Genomic DNA, 12622 nt, shown 5'->3' on the forward strand with positions numbered 1-12622 from the left:
ATCCTGATACCAAAGCCTGGCAGAGACACAACAAAAAAAGAGAATTTTAGACCAATATCCCTGATGAACATCGATGCAAAAATTCTCAATAAAATACTGGCAAACCGGATTCAGCAGCACATCAAAAAGCTTATCCACCATGATCAAGTGGGCTTCATCCCTGGGATGCAAGGCTGGTTCAACATTCGCAAATCAATAAACGTAATCCAGCATATAAACAGAATCAAAGACAAGAACCACATGATTGTCTCAATAGATGCAGAAAAGGCTTTTGACAAAATTCAACAGCCCTTCATGCTAAAAACTCTCAATAAATTCGGTATTGATCGAATGTATCTCAAAATAATAAGAGCTATTTATGACAAACCCACAGCTAATATCATACTGAATGGGCAAAACCTGGAAAAATTCCCTTTGAAAACTGGCACAAGACAGGGATGCCCTCTCTCACCACTCCTATTCAACATAGTGTTGGAAGTTCTGGCTAGGGCAATCAGGCAAGAGAAAGAAATCAAGGGTATCCAGTTAGGAAAAGAAGAAGTCAAATTGTCCCTGTTTGCAGATGACATGATTGTATATTTAGAAAACCCCATTGTCTCAGCCCAAAATCTCCTTCAGCTGATAAGCAACTTCAGCAAAGTCTCAGGATACAAAATTAATGTGCAAAAATCACAAGCATTCTTATACACCAGTAACAGACAAGCAGAGAGCCAAATCAGGAATGAACTTCCATTCACAATTGCTTCAAAGAGAATAAAATACCTAGGAATCCAGCTTACAAGGGATGTAAAGGACCTCTTCAAGGAGAACTACAAACCACTGCTCAGTGAAATCAAAGAGGACACAAACAAATGGAAGAACATACCATGCTCATGGATAGGAAGAATCAATATCGTGAAAATGGCCATACTCCCCAAGGTTATTTATAGATTCAATGCCATCCCCATCAAGCTACCAATGAGTTTCTTCACAGAATTGGAAAAAACTGCTTTAAAGTTCATATGGAACCAAAAAAGAGCCCGCATTGCCAAGACAATCCTAAGTCAAAAGGACAAAGCTGGAGGCGTCACGCTACCTGACTTCAAACTATACTACAAGGCTACAGTAACCAAAACAGCATGGTACTGGTACCAAAACAGAGATATAGACCAATGGAACAGAACAGAGTCCTCAGAAATAATACCGCACATCTACAGCCATCTGATCTTTGACAAACCTGAGAGAAACAAGAAATGGGGAAAGGATTCCCTATTTAATAAATGGTGCTGGGAAAATTGGCTAGCAATAAGTAGAAAGCTGAAACTGGATCCTTTCCTTACCCCTTATACGAAGATTAATTCAAGATGGATTAGAGACTTAAATGTTAGACCTAATACCATAAAAACCCTAGAAGAAAATCTAGGTAGTACCATTCAGGACATAGGCATGGGCAAGGACTTCATGTCTAAAACACCAAAAGCAACGGCAGCAAAAGCAAAAATTGACAAATGGGATCTCATTAAACTAAAGAGCTTTTGCACAGCAAAAGAAACTACCATCAGAGTGAACAGGCAACCTACAGAATGGGAGAAAATTTTTGCAACCTACTCATCTGACAAAGGGCTAATATCCAGAATCTACAAAGAACTCAAACAAATATACGAGAAAAAAACAAACAACCCCATCAAAAAGTGGGGAAAGGATATGAACAGACATTTCTCAAAAGAAGATATTCATACAGCCAACAGACACATGAAAAAATGCTCATCGTCACTCGCCATCAGAGAAATGCAAATCAAAACCACAATGAGATACCATCTCACACCAGTTAGAATGGCAATCATTAAGAAGTCAGGAAACAACAGGTGTTGGAGAGGATGTGGAGAAATAGGAACACTTTTACACTGTTGGTGGGATTGTAAACTAGTTCAACCATTATGGAAAACAGTATGGCAATTCCTCAAGGATCTAGAACTAGATGTACCATATGACCCAGCCATCCCACTACTGGGTATATACCCAAAGGATTATAAATTATTCTACTACAAAGACACATGTACACGTATGTTTATTGCGGCACTATTCACAATAGCAAAGACTTGGAATCAACCCAAATGTCCATCTGTGACAGACTGGATTAAGAAAATGTGGCACATATACACCATGGAATACTATGCAGCCATAAAAAAGGATGAGTTTGCGTCCTTTGTAGGGACATGGATGCAGCTGGAAACCATCATTCTTAGCAAACTATCACAAGAACAGAAAACCAAACACCGCATGTTCTCACTCATAGGTGGGAACTGAACAATGAGATCACTTGGACTCGGGAAGGGGAACATCACGCACTGGGGCCTATCATGGGGAGGGGGGAGGGGGGAGGAGGGAAGGATTGCATTGGGGAGTTATACATGATATAAATGATGAATTGATGGGTGCTGACGAGTTGATGGGTGCAGCACACCAACATGGCATAAGTATACATATGTAACAAACCTGCACGTTATGCACATGTACCCTAGAACTTAAAGTATAATAAAAAATAAAAAATAAAAAAATAAAAATAAAAACAACCAACCAATGTAAGATTTCGTAATAGTGCTCAAAAAGAAAAAAAAAAAAGATTCCTATTAAAGGTAACCAGGGCACCAAATTTGTACTCTGAAAATAAGGACTAAAAAGAAAGATATAAGAATTTATCTTGCTTTTCCTATAATAATTGTATTTCAGGGTAACCAAATAGCCCTAGTTAGTGAGGGGGGGGAAGTTATGCTTTAGAAGTATTCCAACAAATACATGGGAAAAATATGATAGGATTAGAAAATCACCATTTTGCAACCTTAACGAAAAAGTGTTCAGGCAAAGCTCAGCAACAGATGAAACCATTAAAAGGCTGGTATGGAGGACGGCGCTACAGGGATCCGGCTGTCACCACCTGAACTGCCGATCAATCTCAGCATAACTGAAAGGGCGACAATGCAATGCCATGTGCCTTATGATGGGAAGCTCTATGAAGCACGCTTGGTGAGAACCAAATGCTCTCACTAAAAGGCTGAATCTGAATGAAATCAAGATTATAGGGCAGTTTTTCAGTTCACTGAAAATATGTGAGGAAGGTAGGTAAAGGAGCAAGTTAAATGACATCAATTTAGAATGTGGGACTGTGTGCAGGAGAGCTGATTCGGTACCTTCAACGAGGCAGCGGCATTAAAAAAAGTGAAGGGGGCACTGCTCTGGATGAAGAAAGATTTAGAAGATGTGACAACCACGTGCAATGTGTGGATCTTGTCTAGATCCAATTTCCAACAAACCTGCACAAAAGTCATTTTCAAAATAATCAGTGAAATCTGAAATTCAACAATATCAAGGAGATCAAAGATTGTTAATTTTTAGATGTAACAATAGCATTGTGATTACTGAAAAAGTAACCCATATATTTTCAATTAAGTATATAAGGATAAAATGATATAAGGTCTAGAATTTGCTTTAAAATACTCCAGCAAAAATTGAGAGAAAGCAAAAAGGGATAGAAGAACCAACAGTGGATGTGAATGACTGGCATTAAGTATGATAGGAAGAAACTGTCATAATCTTAACAGCTTTTCAGAACTCTTCACCTGAACAGAAATAAATCTAAGAGATTACATTAGGTGGGAAACATTCCACTACACATAGTGACATTTTGGAAATATCTCTGACATGAACAAAATCCTAAAATAGAGTATTTGAATTATTTTTGTGAAAACATGAAAAATATGATAAAAATATGGTCAAATAACAAGACACTGACAAATGACGCTGGATAAAGTACTCACAAATTTAAAGACTAACAAGTGAAGTGGGGAAGGAACACATTTCTATTTACTATCATCTACCTTCCATGGGGCGTTTGGGAAATAACCCCATTCTGCTGTACCCAGTTGTGCAGAGGGCTGGCTGAAAAATTATAATCCCCAAATTCTAATCCTGGTTCTGCTAGCCAACAGTCACGTGACCTTGAGCAAGTCACCTACTCCCTGAGCCTTGGTTTCCACACTGTGAAAACTGAGAATTAGGTGTTTTGTTTTTACTTCACATTATCGTTTTGACAGTGAACAAAGTAATATGTAAAAGTCTGAAAATCTAAGATATTTTCAGGGCCTGCAAATCTAAGATATTTTTTTCTTTATCCTTTTCCTTTTCTCTCCTTCTCTATTATTATTGTCATTCTTGTTGTTCCTATTGCAGGTAATTTATATTTGAAGTTTCAGATCTTCAGTCAAAACAATCAAAAAATTTGAGGTTACTCATAAATTGACAATTCAATTTATGAACCAGTCTCTTTGTCTTCCTTTATTTTTCTACTTGAATTTTGGTCATTTTCATTGCATATTTACTTCTCCACTAAGATGCCTGAAAGAAGAGGAATAAAGGCTGAATTCAATCTGATTCAGTCTGTCACTTGTTGCCTTGGCTGAATGACTGTTTGAGGTGGTGATAGAAAAGAATGAGTTCATCTGTGGAGGTCTCTTATCAACCATTAGCTGTCTCCTATGAAGATAAATAGGATTAATGATATTATTCATAATATTTTATGTTGATTCATCAGATCTTCCTCCTCCCTTCATCACTAAAACAAACAATGACGAAACCAAAACCCCTGAAAGTGTGGAGGGTGACAAAAAGAAGGAAGAGAGGGGTGGCGGTGGGAGGTTCTCAGAAGGAAATGTTTTTAAAAGCTAAATTTAAACGTGAACCCCTAATACTGTATGGCTTGCCTATTAATCTATCAGCCAGCTCCCAGAAAAAACTTCCAGCCTTAGAAAAGTCACGTGGTTCTTGGCTGAGACCCTCTGGCAAAAGCACAGAGCTGTCATGCCATCAGTGTTTAGCAATGGAAAAATACTCAAGAGCAAAGGTTGAAACCATGGCTCCAAAATCATAGTTGGCAAGGCAGAGCTGGCAGAGGTCAGGGAATCTTCTGGGAGGGCCTGTCTGTAGTACTGCACCTCTCCATCACCTGAACAGTGAGGCTGGCTGGATGGAACTGAAACCAGAGACTCACACACACAGGCTTCTCATACCCAATCACACGACTTTCTGCTTGGTAAACCACATGATGTGGCAAAAGGGAATAGTCACCAAATGAGGATGACTCCTGGAGATGCCTGAAGGGAGGAGCTGTGGTGGTTATAATCCTACATCAAAGACTACAACAGTCAGGGAAAGTTGGACACTATCCATTTGTTTTTTATTTTCAAATAGTTTACAAAGTTAGCTTCCTGAGGGCAAGATCTGTATTTTTTTCCATACTTGCTGGGCTTGGCTAAGTGATACAGAAACCAGAATAAGACCAAATTATATTGATGCCATTAGTTCCTTTTTGAAGGAGCAATGCAGTACAATGGGAAAAAAATAGGAGTCCAAGGCAGAAGGCCTGGGTTCTTGTGAAGATTTTCCTACTTACTAGCTGGGTGGCCTCAGATAAGACACAGGACTCTTTCTGGGCTTCAGCCAGCTCATCTGTAAAATGAAGGTAGTATAGACTGAATTCTAAAAAAGTATTTAATTGACAAAGATTGTATATATTCAAAATGTTGAATGTGATGATGTGATATACATATACACTGTGTAATAATCATGGTCAAATTGATTAACACATCCATCACCACCCAGTTACAGTGTGTGTGTGTGTGTGTGTGTGTGTGTGTGTGTGTGTGTGTTGTGTGAAACAGAGAGAAAGAGATAAGGAAGACAGAATGATTATGTCTCCCCAAAATTCATATGTTAAAACCTAATTCCCAATGTGATGGTGTTTGGAGATGAATCCTCCTGAATGGGATTAGTGCCCTTATAAAAAAAGGCCACAGAAAGGTCCTCTGCCCTTTCACCATGTGAGGACACAGCAAGATGTTGTCTATGAAGCAGGATGGGAGCGCCCTCACCAGACACTGAATCTGCTGGTGCCTTGATCTTAGAATTCCCAGCCTCCAGAATTGTGAGCAATAAATTTCTGGTGTTTAAAGGACACCCAGTTTACAGTAATTTATGATAGCAGCCCAAATGGACAAAGACAGAGGGTTGGACTAGGTGATCTCTAAGTGCCCTTCCAGCTCTAACACTAAGACGTCATTTATGTATTGGCAAGAGAGTTCATGTATTTCAACTTACGTATTATGCTCATCTGAACTGGCTTTTAGAAAGTAAAGTTTGGCGTTTCTTTTATTAACCGGTAGTACTACCCTCTCAAAGATGAGCTGATCCTGCCTGCCATTCCTTATCATCCTTGCCTTTGGTCTTCTCAGCAACTTGCTACTTTTACAACTTTCCACAATGGTCATTCTTGGTCTCTTCACCTTGCTCTTCTAGTGAGAAAAGTAAGAGTGATATTAGCCTATATATACACAAAAATATACCTTTGAATGCCACACAGTTTCACAGAAACAGCAATGTACTTTGTCAGATGTTGAGAATCACTGAATAGGCATTTTATAAATATGGAGATGAAATTAGAAAGCAGGACTTACTGTTTCTTCCTGCTTTCCCTGACTAGTGACCTGTTTCTACCTACTTCTTAATTTGTCAGAAGATAAAGAGACCATATGCTTTTAAAACTAAGAACCCAGGGTCCTTTACTCCCGACAGTGGCAGCCGCATCCACACATGCTACACACTAGTCATTACTGTGCTTGCTGGAGCCTAGTTGGGCAGATGTGAGCATTACCCAGCATCAGCAAGGATTCACCATGAGCATGAGGACCCTGGCAATTTGGGAAACAAAAATATCACTCTACATATCCTGAAAATGTCCATTCCTGGAACAAAGCTTTTAACATTACCATGTAGATACCAGCTCACTCACCCTGGTCCTAGCTTGGTAACCTGGCAATAACTATTTAAAACTCAACAGGAATCCTGTGGTTCTTTTCCCAGGCACCAATAGGAATGTTCACAACCTTGGTATCTATGTGTAAATTACTTCTGTACAAAGAGCAAAGATTACATTTTGGTGATGATTTCATCTTCATGTACCATAATTATTTCTGACAGCTGAGGTTCATGAATCTGCACTGTGTTCTGTCTAGATGTCAGATCTTGTGTTACAGTAGACTCACAAATGGCTCAGCAGTCTATTATTTCAGGTCAAGTGATCGCACTTCACTCTACTTACATGGGAACTCTTGATGATTTGTGCCTTAGGAAATTCTATGAGCATTGTAATCTACACTGGGCAACTCAGTCATTAACAAAACTTTCAAGTTGCACACATCCCAAAATTTCATGAATCAGAGTTAAGTTCCCACTAAGAGATTTTTGTCCAGCAAAGGATACTGCAGGCCTGAGGCCACGGCACTGGTACGATAACCTCCCAGGCGCTGCCCACTCTCAGAGCAGTGCCAGGCAAATTGCTTGTCCTGTCCTGTGCTCAGCACCCACTCCAGCTCCAGGACAAACAGGATCATCGTCACTCTGCTCTGATGCGCTGAAAACCAAGAGAAAAGAAAACAACCTATAAAGCATCCTAAGGAGGTTGAAAGAACATGGCCCACAGAGATTCACCATTCTCTTCTTCTCCCCACCCCAGAAGAAGCTGAACGGCAGAACCATTTTAAGGACAAGGTAGAACAGTGGTTCTCGTCGCGGTGGGGGTATTCCCCTGCAGACAGGTGTGTCTGAGTGTTTTTGGTGATTAAAATAAAACTATCCATCTCTTCCCAATGTTCCCCCTCTGCCCCATTTGTGCCAACACAAGGATTATTGCCACACATAGCTCCTGTTACCAAAGGGCCTGGGCCACTTCCTCAGACAAGCTAGGGCGGCCGGACTGGAGAGAGCCACATCCAGTGTGACCACAAAACACATTAGGAGCGATGTTCATATATATCACTACCGTCAGTTTATGTGCACTTATAAAAAAACTGGAGCATACCGTTATTCTTTTAATGAAGTCTGTCTTATAAAGTCATACAAAAGTTCTAGATGAACACTTTCTTTCAGAAATTAAATGCATGGAAAGGAGGACAGAATTATTCCTAAGAACCATACAGAAGAAAGTGAAGTATCCCTTATGCCAAAGTGTGTGTGTGTCTGTACGAATGATAATAAGAGCAAATTTTCTAGAGTTGTTAATAAACAAGAGCAATATGATCACAGTTATCACATCACACAATTCCGGAATTAGAAGAGGCTATTCATATCAGTTAACCCATCTCCCTATTTTACACATGGAAAAGTGAGGCACAATGAGGTGGAGGAGCTTGACTGAGGTCTTACAGCTTCTCAGTTACCAAATGAAAACAGGTGGAAGGATTTTTGCCTTATTATATATTCCAGGCAGTAAGGTGGAGGGCATCTGCAGTCACTGAACAGAGCTGACTGGAATGAACAAAGACTGACATCCAGCAACCTGGACCTCACCGGGCCCTGCTCCCAAGAGCTGGCAGTCTGATGGGGCATGAACACACTCATCATGACTGTGGTGAGGTCACAGAGAAGACACTGGTTTCACATTTTGATCATGAACACAGAGTTAGACAGTATGGACGGACAAATGTGGCTCTACTGACAATAATATCATCTGCCAATTTTTGAATGTCTAACAAGTGCCAGGCACTTAAATACATTCTCTAGCTTAATCATTGTAATGACCCTGCAAAGTGGATGATTTCATCATTTTACAACAAATACAACCTTAGCAAGATGGCCCTTTGGGATTGCTACCATACAATACAGTCAGAACCAGAGTGAACAGCCACAGCGCAGTCAGTCATTCAACAAATGCCTGATGTTTTAAGAGCTGGTATTTGAAGCTTGGAGAATCTAAGGGAGTAGGGAAGCAGTGACACTGTGATGTCTCTACAACACACATCTGCTTTCAGAGTACCAGCCACCATCAAGATCAAAACACAGGCTTTAACTAAAAGATGTGTCTTCTTGGAGAAACTCGTGAAGATCTTTTAATGTCTCTATCATCAAATGTTCAATTCAAGTTCTATCAGTGAGGGAATAAAAAGTGAACTATCTAATGAGTTCAAGTATACTCAAGTCTATTTCAAGCAGAAAGTGGCCCCTAACACCTCACCCCTCTTTTCACTGAGGGGGCCTTTAGCCTTCTATCTATCATATTCGAGTCCAAGGGGATGACAGCAGCCCTAGATGATAACGGGCTTTAGCCCTCTGAGCGGCCTTCCTGTGCCAGAGAAGGCAGAGGCTAGAAATGTTAAGTGGCTTGCTCAAAGCTACAAAACCAACGAATGACAAAGATAGAATAAAAATCCTATTCTCCCTGATGTCAAAGTTGGTTCTCTCTCTCAGGGTCAGGCTACCTATGACTACCAGAAAACAAAAACAAACAAAAAAATCCCAAAACTCAGATCACATACTTTTGTTTAAGGTGAAAAAGATTCTTTTATTGAAAAAAAATTCAAAGATAGGTAACTTATCACTAAGCTTCAGAAACTCATAAGAAAAAATGTGGGTTTGAATAGGAGTGGTGAGAGGGACATCTTCCTTGCCTTGATCCTGATCTTAGAGGGAAAGCATCTCTTTTATCACCATTAAGGACAATGTTAGCTGCAGGATTTCTGTAGATATTTCTTTATTGAAGACGCTCCCCTCTAGTCCTAGTTTGCTGAGAATATTTTATAATGAACTGGATTTTACCAAATGCTTTCCCACATTAAATTAATAATATGATTTTTCTTCTTCAACCTGTTGGATTACATTGATTTCTGAATGCTGAACCTGCTTTGCCTATCTGGAATAAATCCCACTAGGTCACGCTGTGTAATTCTTTCTATATATGGTTGGGGTCAATTTGCTAGTTTTTGTTTTTTGTTTTTTTTTATGAGACATATTGGTCTGCAGTTTTCTTTCTTGTAATGTCTTTGGTTTTGGGATCATTTATTGATTTTTAAAATTTTGTATTGAGGTAAAATTCACATAACACAAAATTCACCACTTTAAACATTTTAGAGTATATAACTCACTGGTTATTAGTTACTCACAATGTCGTGCATCATCATTATTATCTATTTTCAGAACATTTCCATCATCCAAAAATGAAACTCTATATCCCCAACTCCCACTTCCCTCATCCTTGGAAAACACTCATCTATTATCTTTCTCTATGAATTATCTCCTATTCCTGACACTTCATATAAGTGTAATTATACAATACGTGGCCTTTTGTGTGTGGCTTTTTTCTCTTAGCATAAGCTTCCAAGGTTCAACCATTTTGTAGCACGTACTTCATTCCTAAATGGCTAAATAAGTCAATGCATATATATACCACATTTTGTTTATCCATTCATCACTGATGGACATTGAGGTTATTTCCATTTTTTTGGCCATTATGAATAACGTTGTTATGAAGAGATATGTATGAGTTTTTGTGTGAATACTGTCATGCTCCACATAACGATGCTTCAGTCAACTGTGGCACCATAAGAGTATAATGCAGCTGAAAGGGCATGGCTGTTCTAGCACAATGCATTACTCACCTATCTGTGGTGATCCTGGTGAAAACAAACCTATTGTGCTGCCAGTCACATAAAAGTACAGCACCTGCAATAATGTTACTTGATAATGATATTCAATGACCTGGTTTATGTATTTACTATATTATACTTTTAAAATCAGTATTTTAGAGTGTACTCCTTCTTTTTATATATATTTTTAAAATGTTAACTGTAAAACAGCCTCATGCAGGTCCCGCAGGAGGTATCCAGAAGAAGGTATTGTTGTGATAGGAGGTGACAGCTCGATGGGTGTTATGCCCCGTGAAGACCTTCAGTGGGATGAACTGTGGAGGTGGAAGACAGTGATACTGATGATCCTGACCCTAAGTAGGCCTAGGCTAATGCGTGTGTTTGTGTCTTAGCTTTTAACAACAACAAAAAATGTTTAAAAAATAAAATAAAATATTAAAAATTTAAAAAAACAAAAAACCTAGAGAATAAAGGTATGAAGAAACAATATTTTGTACAGTTGTGTTTGTGTTTTAAGCTCTGTTATTACAAAAAAGCTGAAAAGTTGAAAAGATTAAAAAGTTTATAAAGTAAAAATAGAGTTCACTAGGTTTATTATTGAAATAATATTTTTAAGCAAATGTAGTGCAGCCTAAGTGTTCAATGTTTATGAAGTCTACAGCAGTGTAATGTCCAAGGCCTTCACATTCACTCACTACTCACTCACTGACTCACCGAGAGCAATTTCCAGTCCTCCAAGCTCCATTCATGGTAAGTGCCCTATCCAGGCAAACCATACCATTTTTTAAATCTTTTGCATCAAATTTTTACTGTACCTTTTCTATTTTTAGACATGTTTATTGTAACAAATATCATCGTGCTACAACTGCCTAAAGTATTCATAACAGTAACATGCTGTACAGGTGTGCAAGCCTAGGGAGCAACAGGTTATACCCTCTAGCCCAGGTATGTAGTAGGCAATCCCATCTAGGGGTGTAAGTACACTCTCTCATGTTCACACAGCATTGAAATCGCCTAGCAACGCATTTCTCAGAATGTGTCACCATCATTAAGCAACACATGACTATGCTTTCAGTTCTCTTGGGTACCTAACTAGGAGTAAAAATGTTGTGTCACAAGGTAATTTTGTATTTAACTCTTTGAGGAACTGCCAAACTGTTTTTCAAAGTGGCTACACCATTTTACATTCCCACCAACAGTGTTAAGAGGGTTCCAGGCCTGGGTGCAGTGGCTCACACCTATAATCCCAGCACTTTGGGAGGCTGAGGCAGGTGGATCACCTGAGGTCAGGAGTTCAAGACTAGCCTGGCCAACATGGTGAAACCCTGTCTCTACTAAAAAATACAAAAATTAGCCAGGCATTGGTGGCGAGCACCTGTAATTCCAGCTACTTGGGAGGCTGAGGCAGGAGAATCACTTGAACCCGGGAGGCACAGGTTGCGGCGAGCCGAGATCACACCACTGCACTCCAGCCTGGGCAACAAGAATGAAACTCTGTATCAAAAAACAAAACAAAACAAAAACAGAAAGAGGGTTCCAATTTCTCCACATTCTTGTCAATACTGCTTTCTTTTTTTTTGGAAAGGAATTAATATTTATTGGACCATTAAACTATGTTTCAGATACTTCACTAAGTAATCCACATATGTAATCTTTTAATATTTTTATTGTATTAAAATATACACAACAAAAAATTCATTTTAAGCATACCATTCTGTGGCATTAAGTACATTCACACTGTTGTGTAACCATCACCACCTTTCACTCTCTAGAACCTTCTCATCTTCCCAAACTGAAACTCTTGTACCCACTAACTCGCCATTTCTCCCTCTCCTGGCCCTTGGCAATCACCATTCTCCTTTCTGTCTCTATGAATTTGATTACAATAAGTACCTCATCTATAAGGGAAATCCTTCAGTATTTCTCCTTTTCTTTTTTGACACGGAATCTTGCTCTGTCGCCCAGGCTGGAGTGCAGTGGCACAATCTCAGCTCACTGCAACCTCCACTTCCCAGGTTCAAGGGATTCTCTTGCCTCAGCCTCCCAAGTAGCTGGGATGACAGGCGCACACCACCACACCCAGCTAATTTTTGTATTTTTAGTAGAGAGGAGGCTTCACCATGTTGGCCAGGCTGGTCTCGAACTCCTGGCCTCAGGTGATCCATCAGCCTTGG

General features: G+C 39.5%; 1 protein-coding gene across 2 annotated transcripts in view; it reads right to left on the minus strand.

Annotated features, from left to right (window-relative positions):
• WDFY2 (WD repeat and FYVE domain containing 2) overlaps window positions 1-12622 on the minus strand; it is a 198635-nt gene that overhangs the window by 46001 nt on the left and 140012 nt on the right. The window contains exon 6 of one of the 2 annotated variants that reach the window (XM_030921873.1): window positions 7291-7441. The exons of the other annotated variant lie outside the window; for it this stretch is intronic. Coding sequence (XP_030777733.1) covers window positions 7291-7441 — 151 coding nt within the window. The remainder of the gene's footprint in view (window positions 1-7290; window positions 7442-12622) is intronic. 2 annotated transcript variants of the gene reach the window in all.

This window comes from Rhinopithecus roxellana, chromosome 18, assembly GCF_007565055.1.
Source record: "Rhinopithecus roxellana isolate Shanxi Qingling chromosome 18, ASM756505v1, whole genome shotgun sequence".
In the NCBI taxonomy this organism is placed as follows: Eukaryota; Metazoa; Chordata; class Mammalia; order Primates; family Cercopithecidae; genus Rhinopithecus; species Rhinopithecus roxellana.